Raw genomic sequence first — 17,125 nt, forward strand, 5'->3', positions numbered from 1 at the left:
GGAGTTCTGGAGGAGAGGATGCTACAGGAAAAAACAAACAAAAAAACCCCAAAACACCTTTAATAATTTAAGTAAGGATCCTTTGACTCACTGCTGAATTATAAAATGTAGCCTAGGCAAAAAGTGACTGAAAATCTATCAGCTGAGTGGTCCACAGAGATCATACAGGGCTGGAAGGCATTTAAGTTCTGAGCAGCAAGTGTATCAAGTCCTTGCTGATTATTGGGCACTTTCAAATCAGATCCTATAAAGGCCATGCCTCAGTAATAGGGCTAAACTACCCCTAGCATAGAGGTTACACTAGACTGGTCCTAATCAAGTGTAAACACAAGCTATGAAAGGATCAACCTAAATTGTAAATAACTTCATGCCAGAATAATGCACAAGAAAAAGGAAGCCAACAAAGTCTAGAGACTCAGAAATGTAAACCTTGTAAGGATGCTGGCATCCAATCAGAAAGCATTAGGCTAATAAATCAAGAAAATGTGACCAATAACAATGATTAAAAACAGTCAATACCAGCAGATCCAGTATAACAGAGACAATAAAATTAGCAAAACAAGGACATAAGAACAACTATATAAGTTGGATCATATAAGTATATTCAGACAATTAAAGCAAAATATGAACATTGCAAGAGAAGTATTAAGGTATGAAGAAGAACCAAACAGAATTTCTAGAGTTCAAAAATATAATGAACAAAGTGAAAGCTTCACTAGATGAGATTAACAGCAAATTAGACATTGAAGACAGAGAAATACAAATTGTCCATACTGAAGAAAAAAAAGACTGAAGAGTGTCAGTGATTAAGCGAAATATTAAACAATCTAACAAACATGTAAGAGTTCCAGAAACAGGGACCAGAGATAAGAGTTAAACAATAAATATCTGAGTATGTCAAAAGATTGCTAAATCTGATGAAAACTATAGACACAAACCCAGGAAGTTCAATGAATGTCAAATATAAGAAAAAAGAAAACTACAACAAGGTATATCAAAATCAAATCATATTACATGCAGGGGAACAAATATAAGAATAACAGCAGATGTCACAACAGAAACTATGTACGCCAGAAGATAATGAACAACATAAAAGTGCTGAAAGGAAAAAAAAAAAGTCTTCAAGAATCCTAATTCCAGAAGATCAAAACAAAACAAAACTTTTAAACTATAATGAAGAATGTAAAACAAAAACTCTATGACCTTCAGAGAAAAAACTAATGTGAGATTTTTCTCACAGGAGAAAACCTTCAGGGCCTAATGCTAGACAAGAAGTTCTTAGAATTGACACTAAAAACATGATACATAAAAACAAAAATTGATAAACCAGACTTCATCAAAATGTAAAACTTTTGCTCTGCAAAGGAACATAAAGAGGATGAAAAGACAAAATACACATTGGAAGAAAATATTTGTAAACAATATATATAACAAAGAACTGGTTTCTATAATATTTCAAAGCTCTTAAAACTCAAGACTAAAAATAAATCCAAATAGAAAATGAGCAACAGATATATGTGCCTGAAGAAAAGATACAGATAACCATTAAATACTTGAAAAGATGTTCAGTATCATTAACCATTAGAAAAATATAAATGAAAAACACAATGAGATAAAACCACACATCTATCAAAATGACAGAAATAAAAACTAATGATAACACCAAATATTGGCAAGATGTGGAGAAACTAGAACAATCACATCTTGCTTGGAAGAATGTAAAAAGGTGCAGCCAACTTAGAAAATTATTTGGGAATTTCTTATGAAACTACAAATCTGGAGCAAAAGTAAAAGAGTAAAGACCTTCAAAAATTCTTTTGCATAAAATCAACAAGAATACTGGCAAAAATGGTAAGAAATCTATGTACAAAACTCTGGAAATTAACCAACGTGATACAGGGAGGGTTTATTTGAGAAAAATGGCGAAATCTCATTAGGTACAATGAGCTGTGAACTTTGGGGCATTTTCACTTCCTCTAATTCTATCCCTCATTTTTCAGTTCTGCAGAAGCAGAATCAACAGAAAAATCTAGCCCAATCTAGCACAATCAAAGTGAAAAGCAGCAGCCTGGCTAGCGCCTGAAGGGACAGAACCAAGTTACAGTTCACTCCCAGAGAACTGCCATCATTTTGACTTGTTTCCTGATTTCCTTGGAAGCCCCCACTTGCAAAGCTATTTTTAACTTGATCTGACTAAAAACTTGCCCAAGTACAAAAACCTTTTCCCCTCGTTGAAACAAATTATGGGCCATTGTTTAACTTCAAAGCCACCTGAGTCAAAAGATAACGCTGGAGCAAAGAACAGACAACCAAAAACCTTGAATGGAAAAGCTGGGTAAGATGTTTCAGGAGCTCTGAAAAGCTCTGGTATATTTCTGGAAGTCTACAAGGTCAAAGGCAGGTCCAGAAATGTGCAAATGCTCAGGAAAGAGTTGAAAAGACCCTAAACAATCCCCTCTGCTGAACTTGAGGCTCCTACATAAGACAGAGTAGCTAAGGCAAAGTTGTGAAATACCAGGCTGAGAGGTGAGGGCCTGCTGCCATAAAAAAACAAAGCTCCTCAGCAAAGACTGGGAGACCTACTGGACTCAGGCAACTAAGGAAATCTCTACCTAATCAGCAGCTGACCACAAAGGTAACTGAGCAGATACTTTAAAAGAAAAATAAGAAAGAAAGAAAAAAGAAAGGAAAAGACAGAACTCTTTCAACTCATTCTATGAAGCCAATATTAGCTTGATAGGTGTCACAAGACCACAGATCAATTTCCCTCATGAATAAGAAGCAAAATTCCTCAACAAAATAGTAAGCCAGAGGCATCACAAGAAGACAAAGATATCACAAGAAGACCACAGACCAATTTCCCTTATGAATACAGAAGCAAAATTCTCAACAAATTACTAATAAGCCAAATCCAGCAACATATAAAAAGGATTATATTCCACAACCAAATGGTATTTATCCCCACTGATACAAGATTGGTTCTATATACAAGTATCAATCAATGTAATACATTGATTTTCATTTACACTGTCTATATTAACAGAAAAAAGAAAAAATAATATCATCTCAATGGATGAAAAAAAGACCATCTGACAAAATAAAAAATCCTATTGTGCTAAAAATCTCAACAAACAAGCAGTGGAAGGGAATCTCCTCAATAACACAGAGGATACCTATGAAAAATGTATAGTTATCATCACAATAAATGGCAAAAGACTGAAAGCTTTCCCCCTAACATTAGGCAGGAGCAAAACAAAGATACCCAGTCTCACCACTTTTATTCAACATTCTATTTATAGCCAAGGAAATTAAGCAAGAAAAAGAAATAACAGGGATACAGATTAGAAAGAATCAAAGCTATCTTCATAGGCAGATGACATGATCTTGTTTGTATATGGGAAATCCTAAGGAATCCACAAAAAAATAAAATAAAATAAAAATAAAAGAATAAATGAGTTCAAGGTTGAAGAATATGTTGATCAACATACAAAAATTAGTTGTATTTTTTATATACAAGACAATGAATAATTCTAACATGAATTAAGAAAACCATTCTATGTGTAATAGAATCAAAAAGAATAGTTAGGAATAAATTTAACAAAAGAAGCTCAAGATTTTTACACCGAAAAGTGTTAAATGTTCAAACAAAAAAATGTTGAAAAAACTGAAGACCTAAATTGAAAGACACCTCACATTCATAGATTAGAAGACATATTATTAAGATGGCAGCACTCCACATATGGATCTAAAGATTTAATGCAATCACTATCATCAATTGCAGATGACTTTTTTCTTTAATAAAGAAAGATGCAGATGTTAACAAGCAGATGTTAAAACTCACATGGAAATAATACAAAGGACTTAGAATAGCTAAAATAATTTTGAAAAATAAGAATATGGAAACGCAAGGGACTTAAAAAAGTTAAAACAATTTTGAAAAACAAGAATAATTAGGAGGACTCAGACTTCTCAATTTTAAAACTTACTATGAAGCTACAGTAATCAAGTTTGTGTGCTACTGGCAAAAAGACAGACATATAGATCAATGGAATAAAACTGAGAATCCAGAAATTCACCCACATGTCCAATTTAATGGGGAAAGAGTATCCTTTCAATAAATGGTGAGGAGCTATTTGGACCTGCACATACAAAACAAGTTAGACCTTTACACTGTAGCATACGCAAAACTTAACTCAAAATGGATCAAAGACCTAAATGCAAGAGCTAAAATTATATAGCCTGAATAAGAAAAACAATTAAATCTTCATGATGATGGATTAAAAACAGTTTCTTATATAGGATACCAACATAAGATGCCAGATAAAAAATTATCAAGAAAGTAAAAAGGTAAACTACAGAATGGGAGAAAATATTTGAAAAGCTTGTTCTGATAAGTATCAAATGTATAAAGCATTCAAATATATAAATTATAAATCTCAAATATATAAAGCACTTAAATATATGTAAAGCCATCTCAAATATATAAAGCAAATATATAAAGAAATCTTACAATTCAACAATAAAAAGACTAATATCATAATTTAAAAATGGATGGATCTGAACAGACATTTCTCCAAAGTAATATACAAATGGCCAGTAAGCCCATGAAAAGACATCATTAGTCAGAAAAATACAAAACAAATCTATGATACCAATCACACCTACCAGGATGACTATAATCAAAAGTACAGAAAGTAACAGGTGTTGATGAGGATGTGGAGAAATTAGGATCCTGACATATTGTTGGTGGAATTGTAAAATGATGCAGTTCTGGAAGATAGTTTGTCAGTTCCTCAAAAGGCTAAACAGAGTTAGCATTGCGATTCTACTCCTAGGTATAAACCCAAAAGAACTGAAAATATATGTTCATACATAAACTTCTACATGACTATTCACACTTTCATTAATCACCATAGCCAAAATGTGGGAACAACTAAAAATGTCTATCAACTAAAGACTGAATAAACAAAACATGGTATATCTATGCAATGGAATATTACACATCCATAAATAATGAATTCTGAAACATGCTATGACATAGACGAACCCTGAAAACATGCTATGTTAAAAGAGCAAGACCTAAAAAAGCCACATATTGTATGATTGTCCTGGACAGGCACAGCCATAGAAACAGCAGATTATTGGTCACTGAGGAGTTATTAGGGATTGGGAAAAGGGAGGAATGAATGCTAAGTGGGTTTCTTTTGAGGTGATGAAAATGTTCCAGAATTAGATAGTGCTAATGGTTGCTCAATCTTGTGATTATACTAAACACCACTGAATTTTATACTTAGAAGGGCGAATTTTATCATATGTGAATTATATCTCAACAACAACAAAATGAAACATGTAATTATGGTATGACTCAGCAATTGCAGTCTTAGTCATTTATCTCAGAGAAATGAAAACTTATTCACATGGGACGCCTGGGTGGCTCCAACGGTTGAGCGTCTGCCTTTGGCTCAGGGTGTGATCCCAGGGTTCCAGGATCAAGTCCCACATCGGGTTCCCTGCATGGAGCCTGCTTCTCCCTACCCCCCTCTCTCTGTGTGCCTCTCATGAATGCATGAATGAATGAATGAAGAAAGAAAGAAAAACTTATTCACAAAAAAACATGTATACAAATGTGCCAAACAGCATTATTTATTACAGATAAAAACAAAACTACTGATATGTCCTTCAATGGGTAAATGGTCAAAGAATCTGCATTAAATCCATACCATGAAATATACTTCTCCAACAAAAAGGAACGAACTACTCATACATGCAACAACTCCAACAGATCTCAAGGGATTGTGCTGAATGAAAAAAAAGCCAAGCCCGAATGGTTACATACTATGATTCCATTTATATAATATTCTCAAACAGATACAGTGATAGAGATGGAGACCAGAGTAGTAGTTGCCAAGGTTTGGGGGATTGCAGAGAAATGAAAGGGTAGCTCAAACAATCCTTGCAGTGATGAAAGTACTCTCTCTACCTTGACTATGGTAGTGATTACACAAATCTATACATGAAAAATTGCACAGAACACACACACACACACACACACACACACACATACACACACACACACACAAATGGCTACACAGAAAATGATGAACACTGAGTAAGATAACACCAGTGTCAATTTTCTGGTGCTTATCTTGTACTACGGTTATGCAAGAGGTGAATATTGGTGGAAACTAGAAGGGTACACGAGATCTTTCTGTATTATTTCTTACAATTACATGTGATTCCACCATTATCTCAAAGTAAAAAGTTTAATTTTAAAAAAAGATGGAGAAATAAAGACTTTATTCAGGTAAATCTGAGAGAATAAAAGATATTTCTCATTTTAAATTTAACAACCTAAATTCAAAATTAAAATGATGACTTCTGTCAGTTATGAGTTTAGTCTGTCAGCTCAAAACCTATCTTTTATGCCTCCTAGAGCTAGACCCTGTCAACACATCTCCTTTGTCAACTGGCCTAATGTAAAGCTGTAAAAAGGGGGCCCCAGAGTGACCCTACCAGATGACAGCAGCAGGAAGGCCCTCCCTTCTGGGTCCAGTCCTCCTTCAGTTGTTTACTTAGCACAGGAGCCAAGGCCCAGAGGCACTCACCTCAGCAGCCCTCTTGGAAAACCTCAAGCCACATTCTCAAACTAAGAATTCCCCCCGCCCAGCTCTGTAGCAGCTCTTGGCTGCACCCTCAGGCCACTCTCCCCCTACCCAGCAATGAACTTCTAAAGACCAGCTTCAACCAGCCTCAACCAACAGTCTTACCACCCTGTGGCCACTTCTGTGGTAGCTCTACTCACACTTCAGGCAGCTGCCTCCCCATTAGCCATACTGCTCTACAGACCAGCTCCAGATTACCAAAACCCTCCTGCAATAGTGAGCTGATATTAAAGATCAGCTCCAGCCTAAACCATCTGGCAAGCTCCTTCACACCAGTAGGCTGTATGTTCTTGTGGCAGCCAGACCTCCACCAAAGAGATCTAAATATCAGCCTAGGGGACGGTGTTCTCCTCAATCATTATTCCCTTCATTGTCTACTTTCCCTCAGCCCAGAAGACCTACTTTTTGTACTTACTAATTCTGAAAACCTTAGACTCCTTTTAACCTCTTTTAGTAGCTAATAACATTTAGTCAACAACTCTTTAATTTTTCCTGTTTAAGGGAATGGTTTCTACCTCCTAACTGGACCCTGACTGACATATACATGATGTGTACACGTATATGTATACTGATAGATACACACACAAACACAAACATATGTAAGACATACAATAGCACAAATAATGAAGTACTGATATAAAGTTCCTGTTACACATGAAGTGGTACATTATGTGAAGGCATACTGTAACAGGTTAAAGCAGCACAATATCAACCTTAAAACACTGAAAGTTAATAATCCAACAGTGGTAGTAAAATGGGATCCTCCATAACACTAAAATAATTTTAAAGGAAGAAAGAAAGGAGGGAAAAAATAAATAACAGCTGAGACAAATAGAACACAGGTTGTAAGATGGTTGACTTAAACTCAATCGTATCAGTAATCATATTGAATGTAACATGATCTAAAACACTCCAGTTAAACTGCCCAGATTGTCAGGTCAGTCAAAAATCAGAGAACCAACTAATACAGACTTCAAGAAACCACTTGAATTATAAAGACAGTTAAAAGAAAAGGTTAAAGTAGTTAGAAGAAAAGAATGCAAGTTCCAATTCAGTACAACAAAATAAACTCCTACTGGACTTCTCCTCTGGCAGATAACAACTAAAATCCTAATGCGTGCATACACATGCACATCCATGCGCACACACACACACCTCTAAGGTACTGCAGTGTAAACAAAACAAGCCAATTCTGGCAAAGAATCTAAACTTGGAAGGAATTGCAGTGAGTGAGTTGAGTTTTGTTTTTTAAGCAGCATTTTGTACCTTAAAGGCAGGGTATAGACAGTTACCAGGCAAAGTGGCTAAAATTCTGATAGGAAACATCAGTCTTACTACTCTAAAGAATAGGAGGACAGGGTTCAGGGCAACCATGACCACTGGCAATTAAAGGGAGAATACCAGAAAAAAAGAGCCAGAGAAGGAGAACCCTAAACTCTACTTCTAAATTTTGCCTAAATCATTGGCCATTTTAGAACATACAAATATGGAAAAAGCTACAGTTAAAGGTAAAAGAACTGTACTGAGACTTCAGCTGCCTTCCAAGAAACAGTTCACTGCTTGAGTTAAACCAGGTAAATTTCCTGCTAAAGCAAAAATATCAAATATAGCAGATTACAGTCTTCAAGACACAACATTCCTAATTGTCAGGATAGAACCTAAAGTTATTCAACATATGAGAACACAAGAAGATGTGGTCCATTAACAACAACAACAAACAATGGCTATCAAGCTCAAGATGAGCAAGATGCTGGAATTAGCAGACAGGAAATTTGACGTAGTTATTATAGCTATACATAGTGATCTAAAGTAGAATATGCCTATAATGTAAAGATGGGAAATTTCAGTAGGAGGGAAGGGAGGGAAGACAGATGGTCAGATGAATGAATGAATAAACTAAATAAGATCTGAGACTGAAAAAATTACTGAATAAAGGTGAATAACACAATGAATATGACAAAGGAAAGAGTTTATGAACTTGAAGAAAGCTCAATAAAAATAGTCTAATGTAAAATGCAGAGAGAAGGGGTGCCTTGGTGGCTCAATTGGTTAAGCATCTGTCTTCAGCTCAGGTCATATCACAGGGTCCTGGGATTGAGCCTCATGTGGGGCTCCTTGCTCAGCAGGGAGTCTGCTTCTCCCCTGCCTTTCCCCCACTCAGCCCCTGCTATATCTCAGTCTGAAATAAATAAAATCTTTGGGAAAAAAAAAAGAACAAAGAGAAAAAAGACTGAAGGAAACATGAACAGTGCCTTAGAGGATTGTAGTACATCATCATCAGATACAACATATGTGTAAATGGTGCCGAAGAAGGCAGAATAGTGTATAAAAAAATATTCAAAGAAATAATGGTTGAAAATGTATCATAAAAAAAAAAAGAAAATGTATCATATTTGGGAAAAGACAAATTCAAGAAGCTCAGCAAAGTCCAACATAAATACAAACAAAATTATAGCAACGTACATCATAGTTAAATTTCTGAAAACCAAAAAAGAAAATCTTATAAGCAGCCAGAGAAAAAGGATATATTAATACATGTGGAAAAGTATTAAAATCCAAATTATATATAATATACATAATACAGAATTATATACTATTTATTCATTCATATTACATAACTTAGATTATATATGAACATATATACTTATATATTATTATGTCACACATAATAAATATGTAATATTATATGTAATATATAGTACATATGTTATATACAATTAACTACATATATATTACATAAAAATACATTTAAAGGGCTCAAAGAAAAACACTTCAAGCCTGAATGCAACCACCATTGTATACATAATACAGTTTGGAGTATTATACTACAGTCTTCTTCATCTTCATGATTGCTTCACTGTTTTGCCTGAAGGCCTCAAGAATTTTTTTCTGAAAAAGGTTTTGAATAAATTCCACACCCATTACTAATGACAATTCTTGAGAAAGTAGGAATTAATGGTGTGTTAGGCAGCCTCCAAGACAGTCCCCACTATCTCTACTATCTAGCATTTAGGCCCTTGTGTAACAACCTCCCCTTAAGTGTTGGGCTGGACCTACTGTCTTGTTTCTAACAAAATATAGCAAAAGTGATGGGATTAGATTAGAAAGAGACTAACCTGCATACCCTCTCTGGCTCTTCTTTTTTCTGTGAACTGATGGAAGCCAGCTGCCATGTTGTGCGTGACACCACAGAGAGGCAAGCCAACTGGCAAGGAACTAAGGGAGTCAGGCCCCTGGCCAACAACCAGCAAGGAACTGAGACCTTCAGACCAACAATTTAAGATTAACTGAATCCTGCCAACAACCACATGAGTAAACACAGAAGAGGATACTTCTTTAGTTGAGCCTTCAGGGAAAACAGCAGCCCTGGGCAACAATCTTTGATTGCATGCCTTGAAAGAGACATTGAGGCCAAGAATGCAGCTAAGCCCAGATTCTAGACCTTCAGAAAATAGGAGACAGTAAGTGTTTTATTCTTTTAAGCACCCCTACCCACAGTTTAAACCACTACATTCTGGGGTAATTTGTTAAGCAGCAATAGATTATTGACACAAATGGATATTTACTTAACACAATAGAATACATATACATTAATCGTAAAGCCAGTGTTTTTCTTATGGGGTAATGCTGGAGGCATTCCTACTAAGGTCAGAAAGAAAACAAGGATGCCCACCATCTCTAGTACAATTTCACACTGTTCTGAAAGGACTATCCAATGCAATCAGACTAGAAAAGATAATTAAAGGCATAAGGTTTAGAAAAAAAAGGAATAACACTATCTGTATTTTCAGACAAGAGGGTATGCCTAAAAACCCTGAGGAATCAACCATAAAACTAACTCAAACAATAAGATTTCAGCAAGGCATCAGGGTATAAAGATAACACACGAAAACAAATGGTGTTCAAATATTAAAAGAATAATCACTTAAAGAGGTAACAGGTAAGAAAATTCATTTATAATAGCAAAGATTATATATTAAATGTTTAGGAATAAACTTTAGAAATATTCAAATCCTATATGAATGAAACTATAAGGAACCTTTAAAAACAAAAAGACTTAAAATAATTTTAAGACTTCCTTCTTCTTGAAAATACATACTGATTATTTAGAGGTAAACTAAATGATGTATGCAACACTCTCAAAAGCTTCAAAAAATACACACATATCATGGAGGCCGAGAAAATTAAGGCCATTCTACTTTAAGTTCAGGGTTAGCACAAGTACAGCCATCCCAGGCCCCTGTGAATAAGAGCTGAAATTTACATTACTTCAGTTACAGGAGAAAAAAAAACAGCTTATAGCTTAACATCCTAGAAAGCCCCATATTAGAATAAGAACAGAGCCCAAGCCAAGGGCAGGAAGCCCATGTTAGAGTAAGAACAGAGCTCAATGCCCTTGAAGGCCCCATATCAAAATGTAAACAGAACTTGAGGAATTGCTCCACCCCTTCTGGAGGTCCCCTAGACCAGCCCTTAAAACTAAGCTGAAACCCACCTTGGGGTCCAAGTCCCTGCTCCGCTGTGTCGGGTATACTTGGACCCAAGCTCAAGCTTGTAAATAAACCCTTGTGTGTTTGCATCGGTGTCGGCTCCTTGTTGGTTTCTCGGATTCACAATCTTGAGCACAACAATATATATATACACATATATAAAGTGAATGAAATTGAGGTGCCTGGGTGGCTCAGTCAGTTAAGCATCTGCTTTTTTGGCTCAAGTGATGATCCCATGGTCCTAGGATCAAGCTCCATATCAGGCTCCCTGCTCAGGAGGGAGCCTGCTTCTCCCTCTGCCCCTCCCCCTGCTCATGTTTTCTCTTCCTCTCTCAAACAAATAAATGATATCTTTAAAAGAAAAATAAAGAGAATGAAATTAAAAACTTGATAAAGCAAATGAGGTAGAAAATCAAAGATGTTTAAACTGATTCTAATCAAGAGGAAAAAACCAGACAAATCTGGACACTAAAGACATTAAGTTGGGGAGAGACTGGGATAATTTAAATATGCAATGTATATTAGATGATATTACTGAATTCATATTACTTTTATGAATTACTTTTTTGTTAGAGAGAACGTAAGCAGGGGGAGGGGCAGCAGGAGAGGGAGAGAGAATCTTTTTTTTTTTTTAATTTTTTTTATTTATTTATTATAGTCACACAGAGAGAGAGAGAGAGAGAGGCAGAGACACAGGCAGAGGGGGAAGCAGGCTCCATGCACCAGGAGCCCGATGTGAGATTCGATCCCGAGTCTCCAGGATCGTACCCTGGGCCAAAGGCAGGCGCCAAACCGCTGCGCCACCCAGGGATCCCGGAGAGAGAATCTTAAGCAAACTCCACATCTGGCAAGGAGCCCTGCTAGGGGCTCAATATCATGACCCTAAGATCACAACCTGAGCCAACCCAAGAGTTGGATGCTTAACCATCTAAGCCACCCAGGCGCCCCAGAATATTACTTTTAATATGTGATAATATAAGTACATGCAAAATTGCTTTCATTCTTAGTAGATACATACTGTTATGTATGTATCTATGTATGTATGTATTTAGGGGTGAAGTATCATAATATCCGAAATTTGTGTGTGTGTGTGTGTGTGTGTGTGTGTGTGTGTCTACATGCATGTGAGAGGACTGGAAAGGGAAGGAGGGAGGGAAAGGATAGGAGACAGAAAGAGAAATAAAATGTGGCAAAATATTAACTGGTTAAATTAGGTGAAGCATATATGGAAGTTCATTGTACTATGCTCTCAATTTTTCTGTTAGTTTGAAATTTTTCAAAATAAAAGGATGGAGGGAGGGGAAGAAATGACAGACTCCCAGCTTAAAAATGGAGTTGTAAAGTTAGTTTTCCTTCCTTTACTTTTTGAAAATCATGCCAAATAATAAAGAACAAGAAACAGCAATGAAAACACCTCCTTCAACAAAAATAGGAGGGAGCTGGAAAGAAAGGAAAGAGAAGATTCTAAATATCTTCCTTATAGGTAAATCAACAGATACTTAAAGTTGATGCACTAAAAAAAAAAAGGTGTAGGGACGCCTGGGTGGCTCAGTGGTTGTCTGCCTTTGGCTCAGGGCATGATCCCTGGATCATGGGATCCTGGGATCCAGGTCCCAGGATCGAGTCCCACATCGGGCTTCCTGCGTGGAGCCTGCTTCTCCCTTTGCCTATGTCTTTGGGCCTCTCTCTCTCTATCTTTCATGAATAAATAAATAAAATCTTTAAAAACAACAACAACAAAAAGGTGTAAACATATTATTTAGCATTATGGAAGTAATTGTCAAAAGAACTAAAGAACAAAAGAGATATGGAGGACACAGGGAAGTAGGCTTTTAGTCTATATTTTAAATCATTAACACTGTTAGATGTTTATATCAAGTAACACATGTAGTAGTGGTAACAGCAAAAAACTTTCTCAATTACACTGTCCAGAAGGATTCTGTGACCAAGAAAAAAAAATATCTTTAATAGTTTTAAAAAGTTCATCTCTACTACGTTAAGGTAAGACATTTAAAACACAAATTTAAATGGTAAAATACTTTAAAATATTACTGAGTTAGCAGAACTACCTCCATGAACATGACGACCATGATACCAAAAAATAATAAATACATTAAAATTGTATATCCTATTATTTCAAATAACTTAAAATTATTTTCATTCTTGTTTTTTTAAAAAGTTGAATAAACAGACTCACAGTTCCACAAGGTTTGGAAGCTTCTGAGCAAGGTTTTCTGGCTGAAAATTAAAAACTCAGAATTAAATTTTATTTTTGAAATAGGTATAAACATTTCTAATGAGCTTAAACACAAAGGACTATTTCTGGGGGTAGGGGTGTAAATCTGGAGAAAGTAATGCAAAAATAATAAAGCAGCAGGTCTAGGTTTTATGATTATATAGCTCATACTACAATTTAAACCTATAAATTTGAACACCTAAAATTAACGTCTCTCAGAGAAACCAGAAGCCCTGTATTCCACCAGAGTCCTGGGAGAAATTAAACTGTTCTTAACAGACAACACACAGGGAAGAATGCCAACTGACAATGAAGCCAGATATTAGAGTGACACCAGCAAAGAACAACAAGGATCACTGGCAACCACAAGAAGTAAAGAGAAAGGAATAGAGTCTCTCCCTCAGAGCCCCAAAAAGGAACCAACTCTGCCCACACCTCGATTTCAGACTTCTGGCCCCCAGAATTGTAAGAGAATAAATCTCTCTTGTTTTAAGCCACCTAGCCTGTGTAATTTGTTATAGCACCCAAGAAAACTAACATTCACCCCCACCTCCTTGCCTCCAAACTCCCAAATTGTGTGCCTCTTAAAAAAAAAATAAGGGAAATCCCCAGGTGCCAGAAACCAAGACCTACCTAAACTCAGGGTAACCAGAGTAAGCTGGGGCTCATGATCCAGGGAAGTGGCAAATCTTGGCTACCAGGTCCTGAGGGGTATGCTGTGGCAGTTAGGGAAAAGGCCATTGGGAAGACAGATTGGGATGAATCTAGGTGCCTTACACAGAGGCAACGTTTTGGAGGGAATGGCCCTTCCATGAAAAGATCAGAAATTCCACTCATAGAAAGCCAGCCTGTCTGTCTGTCTCTGTCTCTCTCTCACACACATACACACACACTTACGCACACACGTGCCCAGTTCAAATTTACATAACACAAAGACGGGTTGTTGAGACTAAACGAGCACCTCCACTCAAACATACTGTAGAGTGGGCTAGCTAGCAATAACAAAGAATCAGGAATAGTTTTTTTTAGAAGTAGTTAGGTGTGGCTGGAGACCTGAAAGACAAACATAAATTTTCAGAGGTTGCTGTGGGGCAGGGAGGAAGAGTGCCACTGGTTTGCTTTCTAGGCACAAGCAGCAACATATGCAAATTTGAGACAGGGAGGTATGTTTGGGAAACTGCAAATACAATCTCTTCTGCCGTAACTCCCTAACAGTACTCCTGAACAGATCTTACATTTTCAAAAATCCTGTTATAAAAACAATTGTGTAGGGAACCCTGGGTGGTTCAGTCAGTTAAGCATCCAACTCTTGATTTCGGCTCAGGTTGTGATCTCAGGGTCATGAGATCCAGCCTCACATAGTACTCAGCAGGCATGGAGCCTGCTTAAGGTTCTTGTTCTCTCCTTCTGTCTCCCTCTGACCCTCCCCCCTCTAAAAAAATCATGTTAATAGAAAAACAAAAGTGAAGACTTGAAAGTTTTTTGTTTGTTACAAAGCCGTTTTTCATACATAAACTTAGTACAATGATTACCATTAAGGAAAGGACTAGGGTTGCTATTCTCCATCTACTTTAGTATTTGAATATTTAACAGTAAGCATGTTATGTCTCATATAATTTAAAAAATTACATTAAAAAATGTGGTACTCACAGCATAAACTCCTACATAATTGAGTAATCAATCATTATTTATCCAATTTGGGTTTTAAACACTCAGTTTGATATGTCTGGGCCATAGGGTACAAAGGTCTATGATGATTTTGTAGAAAGTGGTGTGGAACAGATCGTTAGAGCTTATCTTACACTATGGGAAAACTTTTTACAAAAAAATTCTGAATACAGGGGCACCTAGGTGGCTCAGTGGTTGAGCGTCTGTCTGCCTTTGGCTCATGTTGTGATCTCAGAGTCCTGGGATCGAGTTCCACATCGGGCTCCCTGTGGGGAGCCTGCTTCTCCCTCTGCCTATGTTTCTGCCTCTCTCCGTGTCTCTCATGAATAAATAAATAAAATCTTTTTTAAAAATTCTGAACACAATAAAAATGCAATGGTTTATTTTAAACAAGGAAATGACATTACTAATTTCAGTTGGCATACTGATATATTTTTTTTTAGCAACAGCATCCAAAGTTGCTTATATATACATATATCTCGTCCTTTTATGACAAATACTGAATACAAATATTCACTATTTGGCTGAATACTGAAGACAATGAAGCATTTATTGAAACTCATTTTTAAAAAGATTTTATTTATTTATTTGATAGAAAGAGAGAGAGAGAGAAAGCACAAGCAGGGAACAGCAGAGGGAGAAGCAGGCTCCCCGTTGAGCAGGGAGTCCAATGAGGGACTCCATCTCAGGACACTGGGATCATGACCTGAGCCAAAGGCAGATGCTTAACCAACTGAGCCACCCAGGCATCCCAAATATTCATTTTTTAATAAAATCACTTGTATTCAGTTTTCAAATGGTGATTCTTAAAAAAAGAAAACACATTTTGAAATCAATCTATGCAATGAGATTCTTCAGGACAAGTCTCTCCTCAGATGTTACTCTTAGATCTGTCCAAAATCTCAAAATGTTTTAGTATTGGTATCTCCTCTATTAAGGAGAATATGCACTTCCATTTATGGGCATACATACAAAGCTTTTTAGGCAAACTATTTGGCAGCTAGGGATAGGGTAACGTAGAGGGGGAGTAGCAGTAAGAGGCTATTTAATACAACAGCTGTTCCCTGAAAAGGAAAGACTTATCCAGAAAAAAACCTCCTCTGTTTTATCTGTGACAATCAGTATCACATCTGGCTACTCACAGGACCTGTGGTCATTCCTTCCAGATGCCTATTTGGTGCCATCAAACAGTGTTCTAATCTTCTCATAAGAACTTACTTAGCTCTTTCCAGTATACAGCTTCACACACAATTAAGCACTGAGTGTTTCTCCTGCTAATGGTGCGTTACTCTATATAACAGAGTAAATACATTGTGTTTTTATTTAAAAATAAGCAAGCTGACCTTAAGAAAACTGCAGTTCATTAGGATACCGGGTGGGGAAAAAAAACCCAAACCCTTATTAGTACCTCCCCAAAAAACCTTGACAAATAGGCACCCCATTGCATGAGCTGTGGCTGACACCTACTGGTAAGCATCACTGAATTACTTCCTCCTAAACTAGTTAAAAATTGTTTTCTAAACTAAGCCAAAATTCTCTTCATTAAATCCCACATTACACTCAGCCAAATAATTTTTCTGTACAAGTAATGTAAAAGTATACTTGAGCAAGCACAGTTAAACATAAAATTTACCTCTATTTTTGAATCAATGATGTTTTACTATACTGTTTGAAGGAAAACCGTCCTTAAATGGGAACATTTTTAAATTGTGTATTTTGGAACCAACACTTCAAATATGTTGCGAACACTGCATTCAGTGATGTTCTCTGATGAACACCATACACCACCTACTTCTCTTTCTTCTTCTTCTAGGCGACTGGTAGGATTACTTTGACTTACTTTGGTCAATGAAATTAGGTTGAAGTGGTAGCCTTAAAGAGTCTGAGCTATAAGAACTAAAATATACTTAATTCATGACTTTGAAAGTTGCCACAAAAACTAGAAAGCTTAATGAGTTATTGAGCTGGTGTATGAATGAAATGTTTTGTTTTCCTTCAGGATCAAATCTTAATTAACTTTTTTAAATTAAAAAAATAAAATTTTAAAGTGAAATTCAAAAAGTTATATA

General features: G+C 36.3%; 1 protein-coding gene across 5 annotated transcripts in view; it reads right to left on the reverse strand.

The window, feature by feature from the left end:
• Positions 1–17,125, reverse strand: part of LRRC28 (leucine rich repeat containing 28) — a 163,416-nt gene that overhangs the window by 121,612 nt on the left and 24,679 nt on the right. For all 5 annotated transcript variants that reach the window (XM_026001674.2, XM_026001658.2, XM_026001671.2 and 2 more), the window contains exon 3: positions 13,350–13,390. In XM_026001674.2, the coding sequence (XP_025857459.1) occupies positions 13,350–13,390 (41 nt within the window). The remainder of the gene's footprint in view (positions 1–13,349; positions 13,391–17,125) is intronic.

The sequence above is a fragment of the Vulpes vulpes genome, chromosome 14, assembly GCF_048418805.1.
Source record: "Vulpes vulpes isolate BD-2025 chromosome 14, VulVul3, whole genome shotgun sequence".
Taxonomy (NCBI): domain Eukaryota; kingdom Metazoa; phylum Chordata; class Mammalia; order Carnivora; family Canidae; genus Vulpes; species Vulpes vulpes.